The sequence below is a fragment of the Toxorhynchites rutilus genome, chromosome 1 (genome assembly GCF_029784135.1).
Source record: "Toxorhynchites rutilus septentrionalis strain SRP chromosome 1, ASM2978413v1, whole genome shotgun sequence".
NCBI classification, from domain to species: Eukaryota; Metazoa; Arthropoda; class Insecta; order Diptera; family Culicidae; genus Toxorhynchites; species Toxorhynchites rutilus.
In genome coordinates, this window is record NC_073744.1 from 65,456,190 (window position 1) to 65,473,895 (window position 17,706).

The window sequence follows — 17,706 nt, forward strand, 5'->3', positions numbered from 1 at the left end:
ACTGGAAGCCCACCAGTGGTTAATGCCAACTCGATAACCACCTGTTAATAGCACATGATTGAAATATATTTGGTCACAGTGTTACATGGATAGAAAACATTCAATTAAACTCTTTCACATGAATATATTTTGAAAATTCCCAAAGGAACTGGCAGATTATTTTCAGTAACGATTAGATATTTCCACATTTTCCTCGATACTGGAAGCCCACCAGTGGTTAATGCCAACTCGATAACCACCTGTTAATAGCACATGATTGAAACATATTTGGTCACAGTGTAACATGGATAGAAAACATTCAATTAAACTCTTTCACATGAATATATTTTGAAAATTCCCAGAGGAACTGGCAGATTATTTTCCAGCAATGATTAGATCTTTCCGGAACTTTCCCGATGCTGAATGGCATCCTAACGGAAAGAGTTCTGCGCGTGTATGTGTCGATCCTTCGCCGTCCACCTCCTCCAGCACGTTAGGCAACGATGTTGTCTTGTCGATGTCCTCACGAAAAATGAATGTGTCTCACCACCAGAATATCGCTTAAGTATGCTTTTTGTGTGTGATTGAATCGAGAGAAGGTGTGGTTTACGATGGCAATTTGGAAGGCAAACTAGAGGGGAATGAACTCTCTGAGCTCGGAACTTTCGGCGACTGAGCAATAATCGATTGCGGGCGCATACAATATTGGATACGGAAATATCCTACTGATGGGGAAGAATAATCTTCTGAAGCTATCCTGTTAATTGCGATTGATTGAAAAACCACAAAACCAAATGTATTTGGTCACAGTGTTACATGGATAGAAAACATTCAATTAAACTCTTTCACATGAATATATTTTGAAAATTCCCAAAGGAACTGGCAGATTATTTTCAGTAACGATTAGTTATTTCCACATTTTCCTCGATACTGGAAGCCCACCAGTGGTTAATGCCAACTCGATAACCACCTGTTAATAGCACTTGATTGAAACATATTTGGTCACAGTGTAACATGGATAGAAAACATTCAATTAAACTCTTTCACATGAATATATTTTGAAAATTCCCAAAGGAACTGGCAGATTATTTTCAGTAACGATTAGATATTTACACATTTTCCTCGATACTGGAAGCCCACCAGTGGTTAATGCCAACTCGATAACCACCTGTTAATAGCACTTGATTGAAACATATTTGGTCACAGTGTAACATGGATAGAAAACATTCAATTAAACTCTTTCACATGAATATATTTTGAAAATTCCCAGAGGAACTGGCAGATTATTTTCCAGCAATGATTAGATCTTTCCGGAACTTTCCCGATGCTGAATGGCATCCTAACGGAAAGAGTTCTGCGCGTGTATGTGTCGATCCTTCGCCGTCCACCTCCTCCAGCACGTTAGGCAACGATGTTGTCTTGTCGATGTCCTCACGAAAAATGAATGTGTCTCACCACCAGAATATCGCTTAAGTATGCTTTTTGTGTGTGATTGAATCGAGAGAAGGTGTGGTTTACGATGGCAATTTGGAAGGCAAACTAGAGGGGAATGAACTCTCTGAGCTCGGAACTTTCGGCGACTGAGCAATAATCGATTGCGGGCGCATACAATATTGGATACGGAAATATCCTACTGATGGGGAAGAATAATCTTCTGAAGCTATCCTGTTAATTGCGATTGATTGAAAAACCACAAAACCAAATGTATTTGGTCACAGTGTTACATGGATAGAAAACATTCAATTAAACTCTTTCACATGAATATATTTTGAAAATTCCCAAAGGAACTGGCAGATTATTTTCAGTAACGATTAGATATTTCCACATTTTCCTCGATACTGGAAGCCCACCAGTGGTTAATGCCAACTCGATAACCACCTGTTAATAGCACTTGATTGAAACATATTTGGTCACAGTGTTACATGGATAGAAAACATTCAATTAAACTCTTTCACATGAATATATTTTGAAAATTCCCAAAGGAACTGGCAGATTATTTTCAGTAACGATTAGATATTTCCACATTTTCCTCGATACTGGAAGCCCACCAGTGGTTAATGCCAACTCGATAACCACCTGTTAATAGCACTTGATTGAAACATATTTGGTCACAGTGTAACATGGATAGAAAACATTCAATTAAACTCTTTCACATGAATATATTTTGAAAATTCCCAGAGGAACTGGCAGATTATTTTCCAGCAATGATTAGATCTTTCCGGAACTTTCCCGATGCTGAATGGCATCCTAACGGAAAGAGTTCTGCGCGTGTATGTGTCGATCCTTCGCCGTCCACCTCCTCCAGCACGTTAGGCAACGATGTTGTCTTGTCGATGTCCTCACGAAAAATGAATGTGTCTCACCACCAGAATATCGCTTAAGTATGCTTTTTGTGTGTGATTGAATCGAGAGAAGGTGTGGTTTACGATGGCAATTTGGAAGGCAAACTAGAGGGGAATGAACTCTCTGAGCTCGGAACTTTCGGCGACTGAGCAATAATCGATTGCGGGCGCATACAATATTGGATACGGAAATATCCTACTGATGGGGAAGAATAATCTTCTGAAGCTATCCTGTTAATTGCGATTGATTGAAAAACCACAAAACCAAATGTATTTGGTCACAGTGTTACATGGATAGAAAACATTCAATTAAACTCTTTCACATGAATATATTTTGAAAATTCCCAAAGGAACTGGCAGATTATTTTCAGTAACGATTAGATATTTCCACATTTTCCTCGATACTGGAAGCCCACCAGTGGTTAATGCCAACTCGATAACCACCTGTTAATAGCACTTGATTGAAACATATTTGGTCACAGTGTTACATGGATAGAAAACATTCAATTAAACTCTTTCACATGAATATATTTTGAAAATTCCCAAAGGAACTGGCAGATTATTTTCAGTAACGATTAGATATTTCCACATTTTCCTCGATACTGGAAGCCCACCAGTGGTTAATGCCAACTCGATAACCACCTGTTAATAGCCGCGCGTGTATGTGTGTGTAGCGATGTCTTCCCAGGGAACCGTTTGTGGCATCACTCTCCTCCTGATAGATTCCCTTCTGGCCTAGGGTGCACAAACAGGCTCTTGGTGACACCGTTCATCCGCGCTTTCATGATAAATAAAGAGCTTCACCGCAACAGCGACAACATGCTCCAATCGCTGTTCAATTAGAACTGAGTGGATTTCCGAGCGCCGCTCGCTTATATACCGATTGGTGATTTCAATAGCCTGTTTTGAAAGCAATTTTAAGACTATTGAAACAAGTTTTTGGATCAAATAGTAACAAGTATATAACGCGTAGATATTTTATCTTTCGAATGAAGTGTTTATCATACCATTTCGTTCAGTTGTTTAGGAGCTATTAACGCTCAAAATCTCGGTCTCCGGCGTAACGCTTTCGTTTTCGAAACTTTGATTTTACACCCCGGTATAGAAATGAAAGACGTAGTCCTACGTCAATATTCATTCAACGTGTCCACGTGGATATTGTTTATACCCCCACCCCCCTCACCGTGGACAATCGTGGACATTTCCGTAACCCCTACCCCTCCCAAAGTTGTCCACGTGGTATGTCCCCTTAGTACTCAAACGACTTTTTCAAGTTTTTGGTTCTGTTCTGCTCACACTCGCATAAATTCGAGCAAGTAACGGGAGTTAAACCGGGTTTTTACGTTGTCAGTTACTCGGTTACGATTGCGTCAAACGATCCGAACGAATGAAATTTGACAATGAAATGTCAAATGACGTATTGACGAAAATAGGAGTCGAAACTTTGGAAAAAAATAGACAAGTTTGTTGCCACATCCTGTGCTGGAAAATTGGTTTCATCAGGAGTGAAAATTGTTTGTTTGAAAGTTTGAAAGAACAAGCTGCCGACAATGTATTTTTTTTCGAAATGAATTTCGAAGTTACCCGGTAACTTCGAAACTCATTTCGAAAGATGTATTGGAGGATGTCGTCCAATTCATCAAAATCAAACAAACTCATCAAACAACAAATGGGAAAATTTCATTTTACCCATTTTCTGACATTGAGAATTTCTCAAATGTCGACAACTAGGAAAAATGTTGATGCACTCCAGTCGATTAATGCTAATTTTTCTCGCCGATTCTGGCAGGGAAAGAAGGAGTAAACCGCCCGGCAGAGTAAGACGGACCACTTTTAGTTTTATAAGAAATCCTCAGTTTTTTTGGCAAATATGTTACGCAAGAAGCATGTTTAGCCTATTTTTGTCGTTTCGAAATACTTGGCAACACTTGAGCGCACGAAATATCAAAATTTTAAACATAACAAACTTTTCGTCCATTGCGGTTGCAAGCGATCTAATTTTCAAGGCAACCAAAATAAGGATTTTTCCAGCAAAAGCTGTGGATTCAGTTGGTTGTCAGTGTCCCAATCCTTCAGTAGATTGCTCCGATTCTTTCTGCATTAAAAAGGTACGTAAAATGTAATATAAAAAGCGTTAAAAGTGCAAAATAATGCAAAAGATGCTCTGGGGGGAAGACGGAGTAAAAGCTCCATACGTCGTGATATTGAATGATTTTTATATCATATAAAATACCATCTTTTTGCTCATCTCTTTACACACAAATGCCCCGAAAGTACATAAAGAAGTCGTCGAATAATCGTCCTGATAGATTCCGATAATTTGGTAAATTTTTCACGAATATTTGCAAAACTCTGCACGTGGAATATTGATGGCCTTTTCAGAAGTTTGTGTGTAGTTCATGAACATCCCTAAACATTTAGTACCTTAGACAACACTGTTCCTGTTGTTTTTACTAGACTAAATTGTTTGAAAATAGCATCGCTCCGTTTTACCCCGCGGGTGGTCCTTCTTACCCCGCCAACGAAATAAAAAGCAATTTTTTATCATTTCAAAAATTCCTGAAAAATCGCGAAAAATGTTATACAATCAACAGTTACACATTTTTTAGTAGTAGATTATTAGATACTCAATGATATGTAGTACAACAAATAGGTGAAATCCTGAAGGACGTTTAAATGAAAATTGGTTTTCTTAGGGGGACGTTTTTACCTCGTCTTCCCCTATTTCAAAGCACATGGAAGAATTCTCCATTTTTCTCTACCCCATTCAGTTTCGATGATGTACATTCCGCTGAAAACATGAAACGCAGTGTGATATAGAGCTGTTTGACAAATTTGAAAACCATGATGTCTTGAATTTCTACTCCAGATTTGATCCAGAAGCGTTTCCGGATTTGATGCTCATTTTATTACTTCTTTGTTTGAATCCACCAATATTTGTTAGCAATTGTTTCAGTTATGAAAGAAGTGAAATCAAAGTCAAGGAACAAAATCACTGACAGTCATTTGGAAAACATGATTTGCATCGCTATCTCTCACATTCAAGCTGATTTAGATAAAATGGCTTGAAATCGAAACGGTGTTGCAGTATGTTTGTATTCAAAGATTTTTTTATATTAAAACAAACAAAAAATATTGTAGAGACTTTTTTGATGATTGAAAGAACGTCCAATTCAATCGTGATACCGTATTCACATTATCAAGTATAGCCATAATTCTGTCAGTGAAATGACGACTGCTCTCAGCAGATAAATTTGGAGAGAATAGTGGTGTAGTTCGATGTTCTCCTTAACTCTCACCAAGTTTCGTGGTCCCATCAGTACTTGGTCGGGTTCAACCTAACAAAAAAACTCGGTCTGTACGAGAAGCGTGTGGCAATTGTCACGTTTTTTAAGTGCGGGAAAACGTCAAAACATATCTGCAAACTGCTCAAACCGTTTTCTATCAATGAACGATTCGTGTTCCGTACACTACAACAGGTCGGTACGGCTGCACAACGTTATCTGTTGTTCATGAACGCGTTCAACGCAATCCTCTTCGGAAACAAAAGCGTTCATTCGTCGAAATGAATTGGATAAAGTCATTGGTGGGTACACCGATGACTCATAGTCATTTATCGACGCCCAAATTGAAACGAATGTGTTTGGAATGATGCAGAAAACTCATAGAACGGTTAAAAAACGAGACTAGCAAGAAACCTACCAGACTTCATCTCCGCAAATCATTGACCATTTGCCAACCCCTCGGATTATTCACTTTGTGCCAAGTTGGAGTAGCTCGCCTTCTCATTGAAATTATCAATCATCAATGAATTCTATCGAGAAGCTGCAGCGATTAACGATTAGCTTCAGCGTTTTCGACTCTGCGTGAAGAAGAGATAGTCGAATAATTTTGCCAAAACTGTTAATTCTGGATACTTTTATACCTTCACGTTTTGGGTCTATCTCATTTTGTTCTCGAGTTATGAATTTTACAGGTATAGAACTGAATGCTTTCATATTTGAAATAAAAATTGATTCAAAAAAAATTATAGGAGGTTGTATCCAAGATACGACCGCATTGTTGACGTAGAACTACGCTGTTATTTTATATAAGTCGCTTGTTTATACCTTCGGATATTATTCTATAATGCTGTGAAATTTTAGAACAACTGCTTAGTAGAATAATCTCTGAAATGATTTTTTCATTGTAGAATCAGTTGACGATAATTGATTGATGATTCATTCTTGCCCTCGCAAAACAATCGTATGTCGCAATTTATTTCATGTCAATGCATTGAAAATTTACCTCGAAGGCTATTCCGGTGGCCTTTTTCTAAATTGACATAGACTCGGCTACAGTCGATTATATACATGTTGCACCAGCACCATTATTCCATATCTCATTACTACATCAATATATCTTTGGCACCGCATGTGAACAACAACAATGCTTGCAAGTATCAAATATCATGCTACATGTTATTTAGTATTGCCTCAAAGGAATCGCAACTCTAGATATCGTTCGTACAAACTAAGCGTAAACCAAGCGCCAAACAAGCGTTCACAATAGCATGCATACAGAGCCATACATTGGTGGCTTGAAACTATTAGCAATATAAACATTTCTCATCATTTTGCGCAATTTTCAAAAGAAACGCTTCTGTTAATATTACTGGCCTTGAAAAGAGTTGCATTACTTTCTCATGCTCGAGAGAAGCGCAGCTGTCACCCTTAGTGGAAGAAGTTTTGCTACTGGTAAGCGAAACCTTATCACATACAATTTTCCAGAACATTTACTTTCTTGATGACTAAACAAGAGAAATAAACTCTTTTTGTTAATAACAACCTCGAAAACAGTAGCAATGCTTCATTATGATCAATATTAGCGCAAATGCAATCCTAGTTGAAGGCAGTTTTGCGACTGGCACGCGAATCAAAGTAACTTAAAACATTCCAGTAAGACATTCAAGATGCTTGGTATTCCCAAATAATTTTTTGGTGCACAACCTTAACGTCTGTTTCGCCATAACGTCAGTTTAATGCATTGATGCATTCTCAAAGGCACCAACGAAGCCCTTATGAAGACGGAAAATAAACAATGTTAATTGCTTGGAAAAAGACTGAATTATGCCACACAGCTTGTACTCTGCTGTAACACCCATCGATGCGAATTCGCTGATGAGTTTGTCAAGAGCGACCGCCTTCGCCACCAGCGGGGGAAGCTTGATTTTGGTTGCTGCCTGGGTAAAGGCGTTTACATTTTCGACCGACGCACCGAAATCGCCTACTTCGATGTTGTTCGGTGCGGTGTCACATTCGCGAAGGCTCGGTTCAGTGCGAGCGCTTTTCATGGCACCAACACCGCGTGCATCATTAGATGACGCTTACCTCGAAATTTTATTTCGAATAACGCGAAAAACGAACAGAAAAACCAAACGACGATATCCAAGTAGGATTACCACTGGTGGGGTCCAATCGTAGATCGAAGCGCAGCGAAAGCAAAGTGAACTGGATTACTCAACAGTCCGATGCCGAATGAAAGTTTGCCTCAGTGAGATCCACTGTTTATACTCTAGGCAAGTATTCCCGTCATTCTTCTTCTTTTCCTTTGTTCACGGAGACTTTAAATCCTACGATTTCCCCTCCGTTGGTCGTCGATAAGATGCTCGTTATTGATAGCTCTGTTCGGGAAAGCACTCAATTGGACAGAACAAATGTATGGGAAAATAGAAACACTTAAAGTTTTCATGAATTTTAACCATTTACTAACCAAGGGATTATATTATCGCGGCAAAAATAGTTATTAACGCTAACTTTATTTCATAAAAACGTGACCTGTTTTCTGATTTGACACCCTTAATGAAAGACGTAGTTCTACGTCAAAAGTACCAGCTAAATACGAATATTTTACGTTTCATTACGAACAGTAGTAAAATAAAAATTATTGCGGCCCGCACCATTCCTATACCTGGCCGCCACTGAGCTAGAGGGTAGAGGCAAGAGACCTGTGTAGCTAAATGCTAAGGACCTCAAAATATCAATCAAACATATCTTGTTACCATATCACTCTTTAATGTTTGTTCCATGAGCTAGGCTCACGTTCCTCGGTATCAGCTAATGCTAAAGTGCAACTCTCTCGCTCCCAGTCTACAATGTGATTGAAGGCATTCTCACCACGGTTCATTAAAGGTTTCACAGATGAAGAATCCTATCACCGCAATTTACTGGTCTTTGTATCGTACCTTATCACCAGTAATTGCGACACGGCCGCTTCGAATGGCAATGGCACAAATGCTTCCTGCAGCGCTAAGATAAATGTTTATCTATCCATTATATCCTTTGGTGCATAGTTGTGGTTCTTCCGGTTCCGGCTTCGCTATCTGACACGAAATAACAACAGCTCGAACAATGTCTATCACCACCCGAAACATTAGTCCTGCAAGCTGTGTGGCACGGAAGCCAAGAATGTAATTCCTTGGCGAGAGCAAACACGTACCGATCGTTTTGGCAAAACATTGCTAACGGATAGTTTGACTAACTTATCGCCCTGGTCACTGATTTAGAATGTGTGAACTGCAGGTGTGTTATTCGGCACTTCTCGTGTCCGTATGGCCTGCAGGAAAATGGAAACATCCAGGGATTGAATGAGCATGAGATCAATTGAAAGGTGCAACAGAAGCGAAACAAAATTGTTTGACAGTGAACAACATCGAGTGCTATACTTGATCCAACATAATGGGCCATGGATATGATTGATGCCATTCAATATGGGTTGAAACCATACTTTGTGTACACTTGAAAGGATGCTCCGAGTGCAGCACAAGGAAGCTACTCCTCCTCAAACTGTGAGAAGAATGTTGGTATAACACCATACCATACCCGCTAGCTTGGCATAACATTGTATTGCAAACTCAACCTTCCGTGACATTATTCCATTTCTGCCAGGTTTGCTCTTCTTGCGAAACACTCACATGTGGAATGATGCGACTAGACAGAGGAGCTAAGCCTGATGGAAGGAAGTGCAGAAATAGCATTCTCATAAGCTGGCAAGATTGTTTGCACCTAAAGGGTACTACGGAAGACACTGAGATGAAAATCGTGTTCGGAGATTTATGCTGATGTAGTATCTGCGAGTGCTTAATTATAATGAGTGGGGCTAGGCACTTCTGTAGTATACAGAGTTCACTCTGCCGATTCAAATACATTGTAGGCGCAAAAAGTATGCGATTTTATGTAGAAACTTGTTGTTTCTTTAGTTTCAATGGGTGAATATATAAAAGAAAAAAAATATGATGTGTTTTATTTGTGGGAATTGACTATGGTAGAAGATTTTGATTTGTCCAGTCGAAAATATGATCTTGTTTTGTCCACTTTTTTCAATGCTCGAGTTCAGCGGGTATTCAAATGTTCCCAAACAAGAGTCATACGGATTACATAATGCAACATTGCAATCCATTTGGGTAATTCTAACTCGATCAGATTTCAGAATACTGGTGAGTGTTGAGTAGTAAAAAAATACAATATCGATTTCCTCAGGGCCTTTTTCTATCGATTAACCAAACTAAAAATGTGTGCATACGATAAATCTCGCTTCTTCCATTCAATCGAATACATCCTGCAATATGTGGGACCGAATCCGACCGGACTTCTTATTTTGTTTGAACATGCGCGCTCTAATGTCACGACAATGTGTTGTGTTTTGGCCTGGGAATAGCAAAGGCTGTGTCGGCTTTGCTCATGATAGCGCGTCGCGAATCATGTATAAATATGATACATACAAAAAACCATCGAGTGCAAAATCATTGTTTATTTCGTCTCATGTATTTTTCGCCAAAGATTAACTGATGCTAATTTGGCTGTGTACTTTCTCAATGGAAATCAACTAAACCTTTTCAATTCTTCTGTTCCAATGAGAACAACACGAGTTAAAAGGTACTTTAGGTTTACCAATGAAATCGCGCATGCTATTCTGGAAAGAAACATTGCGTGTGGATCTCAGATAGATCTGCTTATAACGGAAACCAATAGAAGCGTCTTCGAAACATTCTAGAAAGGACTTGTGGAGGAAAATGAAAAATATCAATGTATGTCAAATTCTACGACATGTTGAAGAATTTAATATTAATAACGACGAAATTAATGAATATTTAGTTCCAATTTTGCTACGGGGTTCCAATTTTGCTTACATGTTTTGACAAAGCGGATTCCCCCCGGTACATTGATTTTGGAGTCCGTGTTAGGGAAACACAGCTCAGTGGGAACAAAAATACTCCCGACTTGCATGTATATTTGCAAAGCGGATTTCCACTGGTACATCGATTTTGAAGTTTGTGTTGGGGAAACCGTAAATCGGGCCAATCAAAACTTGGCAGTTAGGGCGTTTAGATAACGCATGACATTTTACAGTTAATCAATTGTTCATCTCATGAAAAATATCATTTTATTAATTGTGATAGACGCGTAGAAATGTTTCCTATCAATTGATGCAAACATCTTTCTGATCTGTTAAAAAATGTTCGAGTTATAAGCATTCGAAATACGGGCAGGGTTAGCACACAAATCGGCAGAACAAATGTATGTGAAAAAAGGAAGTTCTTCAAGTTTTCATGAATTTAAACCGTTTAGAGATTAGCGAACTGTAATGTATAGCATATCAAACAAATCTTAGAGAATTTACGATTCAATTGGTATGTAAATCATGAGAATTCGTTCATAGTGAAAATAGTTATTAACGTTAACTTTATTTCATAAGAACGTGACCTGTTTTCTGATTTGACACCCTTCCTGAAAGACGTAGTTCTACGTCAAAAAATTGCGATATATTGCCAGTTTGTATATTGTTCGCGTAAATGAATCATGCATCAACCATCTCCAACTGCCTGTACAAGACGGTTCCCGGAATAAATCGCCACAGAAAACGACTGCAACAGAAACCACCGCTTATAAAATGTGTAGTAGGCTATAAATATTGTGGCGCGGTATTGTATTTCAAAACAAGAATTAACCGGGCAAACGTATCGCCCCAGGCAAACGTAACGCCCCGGGCAGACGTATACCGTCCGACGCTCGCTAGAGCTCGGTCGGACATTGCTAAAGGATCGTATCCTATGTTTCAAACTAACCGGGCAATCAGTGGATCCCAGGTTTGCGTGCGAGACACCGCCGCTTCCGACGGCGGGTCGGCGGTGGACTCGGATTGCGTCATCTTGGCGGCATGGGCCGCCTCGATTCCTTATCCTCGCCAAATGGGGACTTCGTCCCCATTACATTGTCCTCAGAATAAATTTCGAAAAACGAGAACAAGAGAATAAATTTATAATAGAAATGTGAGGCACATGATGTTTTTCCCGCGCCAAATATTTCTAGCCTACTACACTTTTTCTAAGCGGTTGTTTCTGTTGCAGTTGTTTACTGTGGCGATTTATTCCGGTCACCGTACAAGACCACGCAAGACATTAAGCCTTTTAAGGATCACCGAGACTTTCTACTAATGAGTTGTTTATTAAATTTCGATGCACTCTTAGATAATAACCCAAGTGATAAACAAGCAAATTAAATAAAATGATTGTGTAATCCTTCGTCAACAATGCGGTCGTGTCGAACTCCTATAAATGTTTCTTATCAAAACTCACCGAAAGAAAAGGTGCAGTAGAACTGAATGTGTGACTGTGACTTCTTGCTATAATATGAACTCGAGAAGCCGTTACAACGAAACCAATCTGTGAGTGTGGAGGTATTAACCCATTTAACTCTTTCGCTACGAGCGTCGTCTATAGACGACATCCGCGCGATGAGCTGTGTGTACGAGCGTCGTCTTTAGACGACATGAGAGTGATACTGCACATCTAAAACACCAGCACGACGTGCATACTTCTCGGTGCAGTGCTCCGTACAGCGGTAGCACTCTGGCGGAGCACACTGCCGTATTGAAAGGGTTAAAGCCAAGCGTTCGAAAAAGCGAACAGTAACTTTGAAAATTGTTCATGGCTTTGGAAAGCAACAATATGGTAAGGTTTTGGCATCAAATGAAAGCATAGTCTATTAACTGCCACTTGCTATCAATTTCATTGAGTTTTGAACAACTTTATGGGACAATAAATTTGGTTTAACCTCACATAACCTCGCATAACCTAACATAAACTAACATGTTGGTTCATAACCTAACAAAAAGCAAAACCTTATAAAATTAAAAAAAAAACTTTTCTACAGCATTTCTTTGATAAAAGATCACACATTGTGATGTAGGAAAAAAGATTGGATTCAATCTCCTACTAGAACAAAAATGTAGGTTTTAGCCAACGTTTTTGCTTGGCGATTTTTTTAATTTTTCATCAATTCCCGGAAAACGGTATGGAAAACAATAATTCTTGAAGATTGGGGTTTCTGTAACACCAATAATCAAAACAACACCAATGCACAATGTACAATGGAGGTGCATTTAAGTGGAAATTAGCATTTAGAGCTGGTCCGTTATTCTCTAGACAAAACTGTCTTCGACAAAGTTATTACATATGATAGAGCGCTCATTTTCATGTTATCAAAAAGGGTGACCAAAATTGTCGATGAAATATAAAATATGATTATCTTATCTTTGTGGATAGAGACAAACCTAGTTTGACAATGTTGTAGTCCCAGTTATTTGAGACATCTTTGTAGAAGAAATTTTTTTGTCTATCTCTTGAAATAACCGATATAGCGTATTTTTTCTATGTCACGTTAGGGTCACCATAAAAAAACTGTTTTTTTTTGCTCTTTTATATTTTAAATTCTACCTACAAACTTGACTTGAAAGACTTGCAGAGCTTACTAATACAAACATTTTGCAGGGGGTCTCCGTAGCCACATTGGTTGCGCGTTCGCTTAGTAAGCGATCGATCGTGATTTCAAAACTCAGGACCCTCATTGACTATTTTTGTGTTGTTACAGAATAGCTACGTCCACGCAACAATCATCAGCGATGGAGATCGATCCACGGTCGAAATAACATCGATTCATCCATACAACTGCTCTACTCTGCAAGACACATCGGGCTGCTGTTGTATAAACAACTCAACAATGATCAATCAACTGTCTCCGCTGTCCGGTCTAACTGGATAATGGAAGAACAGATAGAAAACTCTTACGCCTAAATGGCTACTGTGTAAAAGTACCATATGTAATGGTATAGAAGGAATACTGGCGAATGGCAACTGTGTAATGTACTAATTATAGATATGATAACCATGTGACATGTACACGATTAAAATTTGGCTCTGTTACAGCTAAAATGCTAATGAGCCTAAAAAAATAAATAGGATAAAAAAAAACCTTTTTGCGATGCAGAACTTGTCAATGTCTCAACTTCACTCAAAGTTATTGATGTTTCTTACCAAAAAATACGCTCTCTGCAATTGTTTGTCATTCTTTCTATTTTGAATTCTTCATCAAAACTGTCTTCGAAAGACTTTTAGAACACACTTATACAAACATTTTTCGACGCAGAACTTGTCAATATCTTAATCCTACTCAATGTTATTGATGGGTTTTTACCCAATAACTAATGATTTCAACTTTAATTGACACAAACACGAAAAATAACATAGTTTTGAAATTATTTTTTTTATCTGTTTTATAGTGACTTTCAACTCATTTTGGCTGGTTCGTCACTTTTACTTCCATTTTTGGAAGTATGTCGGGAGTGAGAAATGAACTCGTGACCTTTAGCGTGAGAGGCATGGATGTTACCACTACGCCAGATCGCCTCCTTTGTAATTTTGAAAATCACACATCGTATAGAGTGTACCATGGTCTTTTAAATGCCGTCAATAAACTTTGTTCATGTTTGCCCCAAAAATAATGAGAAACAATTGCAGAAAGCATATTTTTTGGGAATATATAACAATAACTTTAAGTGAAGTTGAGATATTGACAAGTTCTGCATCGCAAAATGTTTGTATTAGTATGTTCTAAACGTCTTTAGAAGATCGTTTGTGTCTCCGCCCAGAGAGGTATCTGAGCAGAGTTCCGAAAAGTAATGATGAGTTAGAGTAGACTGGCTACCCGATGTTGTAGTAGAGATGATGAGATCGGATATAGAAAAACCTGATTTGATCTATACTGATCGAAAGATTTATTGCGACTGATTATTATGTCGCTTAACTCAAAAAACTACACTAAAAACATTATAAAAACACTTTAACAGCATCCGGAATCCGCTCCTGTAAAACGAAAACAATTAGAGCCGATATACATGCGAATTTTATCCACTTACATTCTCATCCAGCCACAATTACCTACAAAAGGATTAAACATTACATCAATCACAATACAAAACACACAGCATTTACCACTCACAAAACACAACACAACATATAGACAATCATAACAATAACAAGAGAATTGTCACGGATTAGGGAACGCATGGAAATGAGACCGCTGTACAAAGCGTATTGTTTATAGCGAACATTCGAGAAAGAACCCGACTAAAGAATTAATCGCAATTATAGGCTATTCAAATGACTATAGGTCAATCGTATAAATAGGGCGTATAAATAAGAGCAGAGTCAGTTGCAGTAAAACACTAGAGACGAATGAACAGCAAAAGTTTAAAGTCTCTATAATACAAGACCTTCCTTTTTTGCAGTAAAACCACCGATCAGCATATCTCATCATCTCCCTACATCATTCAACAGGTAGCCAGACTATCCTCAGCTCTATTACTCTGGAACTTTGCTCAGACAGTTTGCGGAGACAGTTTGTATGTAAAATCTAAATTATAGAAGTTAGAGCAAAAAACAGTTTTTTTCGTGGTGACCCTAACGCAACTTAGAAAAAAGGCGCTATATCGGTTATTTCAAGAGATAGAAAAAACAAACTTTATTCTACAAAGATGTACCAAATAAATAGGACTACGAACTATGTTCATCTCTATCTCTAAAGATAAGAAAGTTATATTTTTTTTATTTCATCGAAAAAAATCACCCTATTTTTGAGAACATAAAAATGACATACATAAAAATCACACGTAACAACTTTGTCTAAGACAGTTTTTGTCTAGAGACTAACTGTCGAGCTCTTAATGCTAATTTCCACTTAAATGCATCTCCTTGACCATTGTGCATTGTGCAATGGCTTTGGTTGAAAAAAATATTTTCACAGCTGGGTTATTGGGTTGAGGCAAAAATCGCTTGAGATCATCCTTCTATGGTGTATTTTTGAATTTGAATTTGAATTTTTGAATTAAAATTATTTCGTACTAGCTGACCCGGCAAACTTCGTCCCACCCAAAATTTGTTTTATTGTTATCAATACCTCCAAACATTCACGTTTTCCTACTATGAGCAAGTTCATGGGTCCAATCGCAAAACTGTTCATTCATTGATCTTCTAATCGACCCCGTTGAATTTTGTATGGCAGCTCCCCCTTAGGTAGAGTGTCTAACCACCATAAAACATTTATTGCACCCTAAAACCTCCACATGCCAAATTTGGTTTCATTTTCTTGATTAATTCTCGAGTTATGTAGAAGTTTGTGTTTCATTTGCATGGAAGCCACCCCTCAGAGAGAGGGGAGGAGTGTCTAACTACCATAGAATCATTTATTGCACCATAAAACCTCCACATGCAAAATTTGGGTCCATTTGCTTGATTAATTCTCGAGTAATGCAGAAATTTGAGTTTAATTTGTATGGCAGCCCCACCTAAGAGAGGGGCGAGAAGTCTCTAACCACCCTAAAAACATTTATTGCACCCTAAAACTTCTACATGCCAAATTTGGTTTCATATACTTGATTAAATCTCGAGTAATGCAGAATTTTGTGTTTCATTTGTATGGCAGCCCCTCCTTAGAGAGAGGGGAGGGGTCTCAAACTATCACGAAAACCTTCCCCGGGCCCTAAAACCCCTACATACCAATTTTCATGTCCATAAGAATCAGACAGACAGACAGACAGAAATCCATTTTTATATGTATAGATGCCGCACGTTCACTCTTTACACTACTGTTGTTTATGACGTGGGAAATTGGCATTCTTACTACTCGACTGAGAATAAAAGATTAACCCTTTCTATTCCAGGCCCTTTCCCCGGACGACTTCCGGACGGTCATGAGAACCGTCGAATCAGCTATTCTATCCACGGATTTGGCAATGTACTTCAAGAAGCGCAATCAATTCCTGGAGCTCGTTGAGGGTGGCGAGTTCGACTGGCAAAGCGAGGAGAAGAAAGAAGGTGAGGGCTAGTGCTAGTAGTTTCGCCGATGGTTGGTGGTATGTAATAAGCACTGCTCTTTATTCTCCTCATGCGGCGGGGATGTTTTATTTGTTTCTGTTACACACAGTGCTCTGCGGCATGATGATGACCGCGTGTGATGTGAGTGCGATTGCGAAGCCCTGGGAGGTCCAGCATCGGGTGGCCAAACTGGTGGCGGACGAGTTCTTCGACCAGGGCGATCTGGAAAAGCTGCAGCTCAATCAACAGCCCGTGGCGATGATGGATCGGTAATTTGCAGCTTACATCTTACATCGCTGGGTGTTTTCCAATTGTGTTTCATTTAGTCGAACAAATAAGTCATAATGTTTGCTAATCCATCCATCGATTCATATTACTTGTGATACAAATGCAATGAGCATCATTCATTTGTATGCTCTCTCTATTTGAAAACTTACCAATATTCACCCTCAATAGATACAGTCACATGTTTGACATTAAATAATGGTAGTTTTCGATATTGTATCCCTCACTAATCCAATCAAACTTGCTCAATTGGTTGATTGGATGGTTTCATCTTTTGCCTCGGGTGACGCAAACTTTAATTAAGATATCGGAATCCATCTTCTCTCTATTTTACGACGCATCTTGAAATCTCCCCTATGCGCTAACATGAGTTATATCGTGTTATAATTTATTGATGAAGAAGCGAATCACATTGACTCTATAGCGCATCGTAAATTAATAAAGCCTCACGCAGGGGGGAAAGGGAAAATTGTTACGATATCTATACGATGCGCGAGAATCAAGATTATCCGCAAACATAGATTTATTTATAACCACCCTTGCTTCTGTATTCTAGCGAACGCAAGGACGAACTCCCGAAGATGCAGGTTGGCTTTATTGACGTCATCTGCCTACCGCTGTATAAGGTGCTTTCCGAGGCGTTCCCTTGGATTCGACCTCTGTACGAGGGCACGATGGATAACCGACAGCACTGGCAGGATCTAGCGGAGAAGGTTGAAATGGGCCTAACCTGGATCGATCACGACACTATTGACAAACCGGTGGAGGAGTTTGCCTGTGAGATTGTTGATCATTTGATAATACTAGATAAAAAGTAAATGTTTGCCTGCATGATGCCTCTCTTGTGTACTGTTTTCTTTTTCTTTCGGTTGTTTGACGCTTTCTGTCGCGTGAATTTACATTACAAGTTAG

General features: G+C 38.8%; 1 protein-coding gene across 11 annotated transcripts in view; it reads left to right on the forward strand.

The window, feature by feature from the left end:
- Positions 1-17,706, forward strand: part of LOC129763534 (cGMP-specific 3',5'-cyclic phosphodiesterase) — a 242,650-nt gene that overhangs the window by 201,976 nt on the left and 22,968 nt on the right. For all 11 annotated transcript variants that reach the window (XM_055762699.1, XM_055762693.1, XM_055762695.1 and 8 more), the window contains 3 exons: positions 16,356-16,509; positions 16,619-16,778; positions 17,351-17,571. In XM_055762699.1, coding sequence (XP_055618674.1) covers positions 16,356-16,509; positions 16,619-16,778; positions 17,351-17,571 — 535 coding nt within the window. The remainder of the gene's footprint in view (positions 1-16,355; positions 16,510-16,618; positions 16,779-17,350; positions 17,572-17,706) is intronic.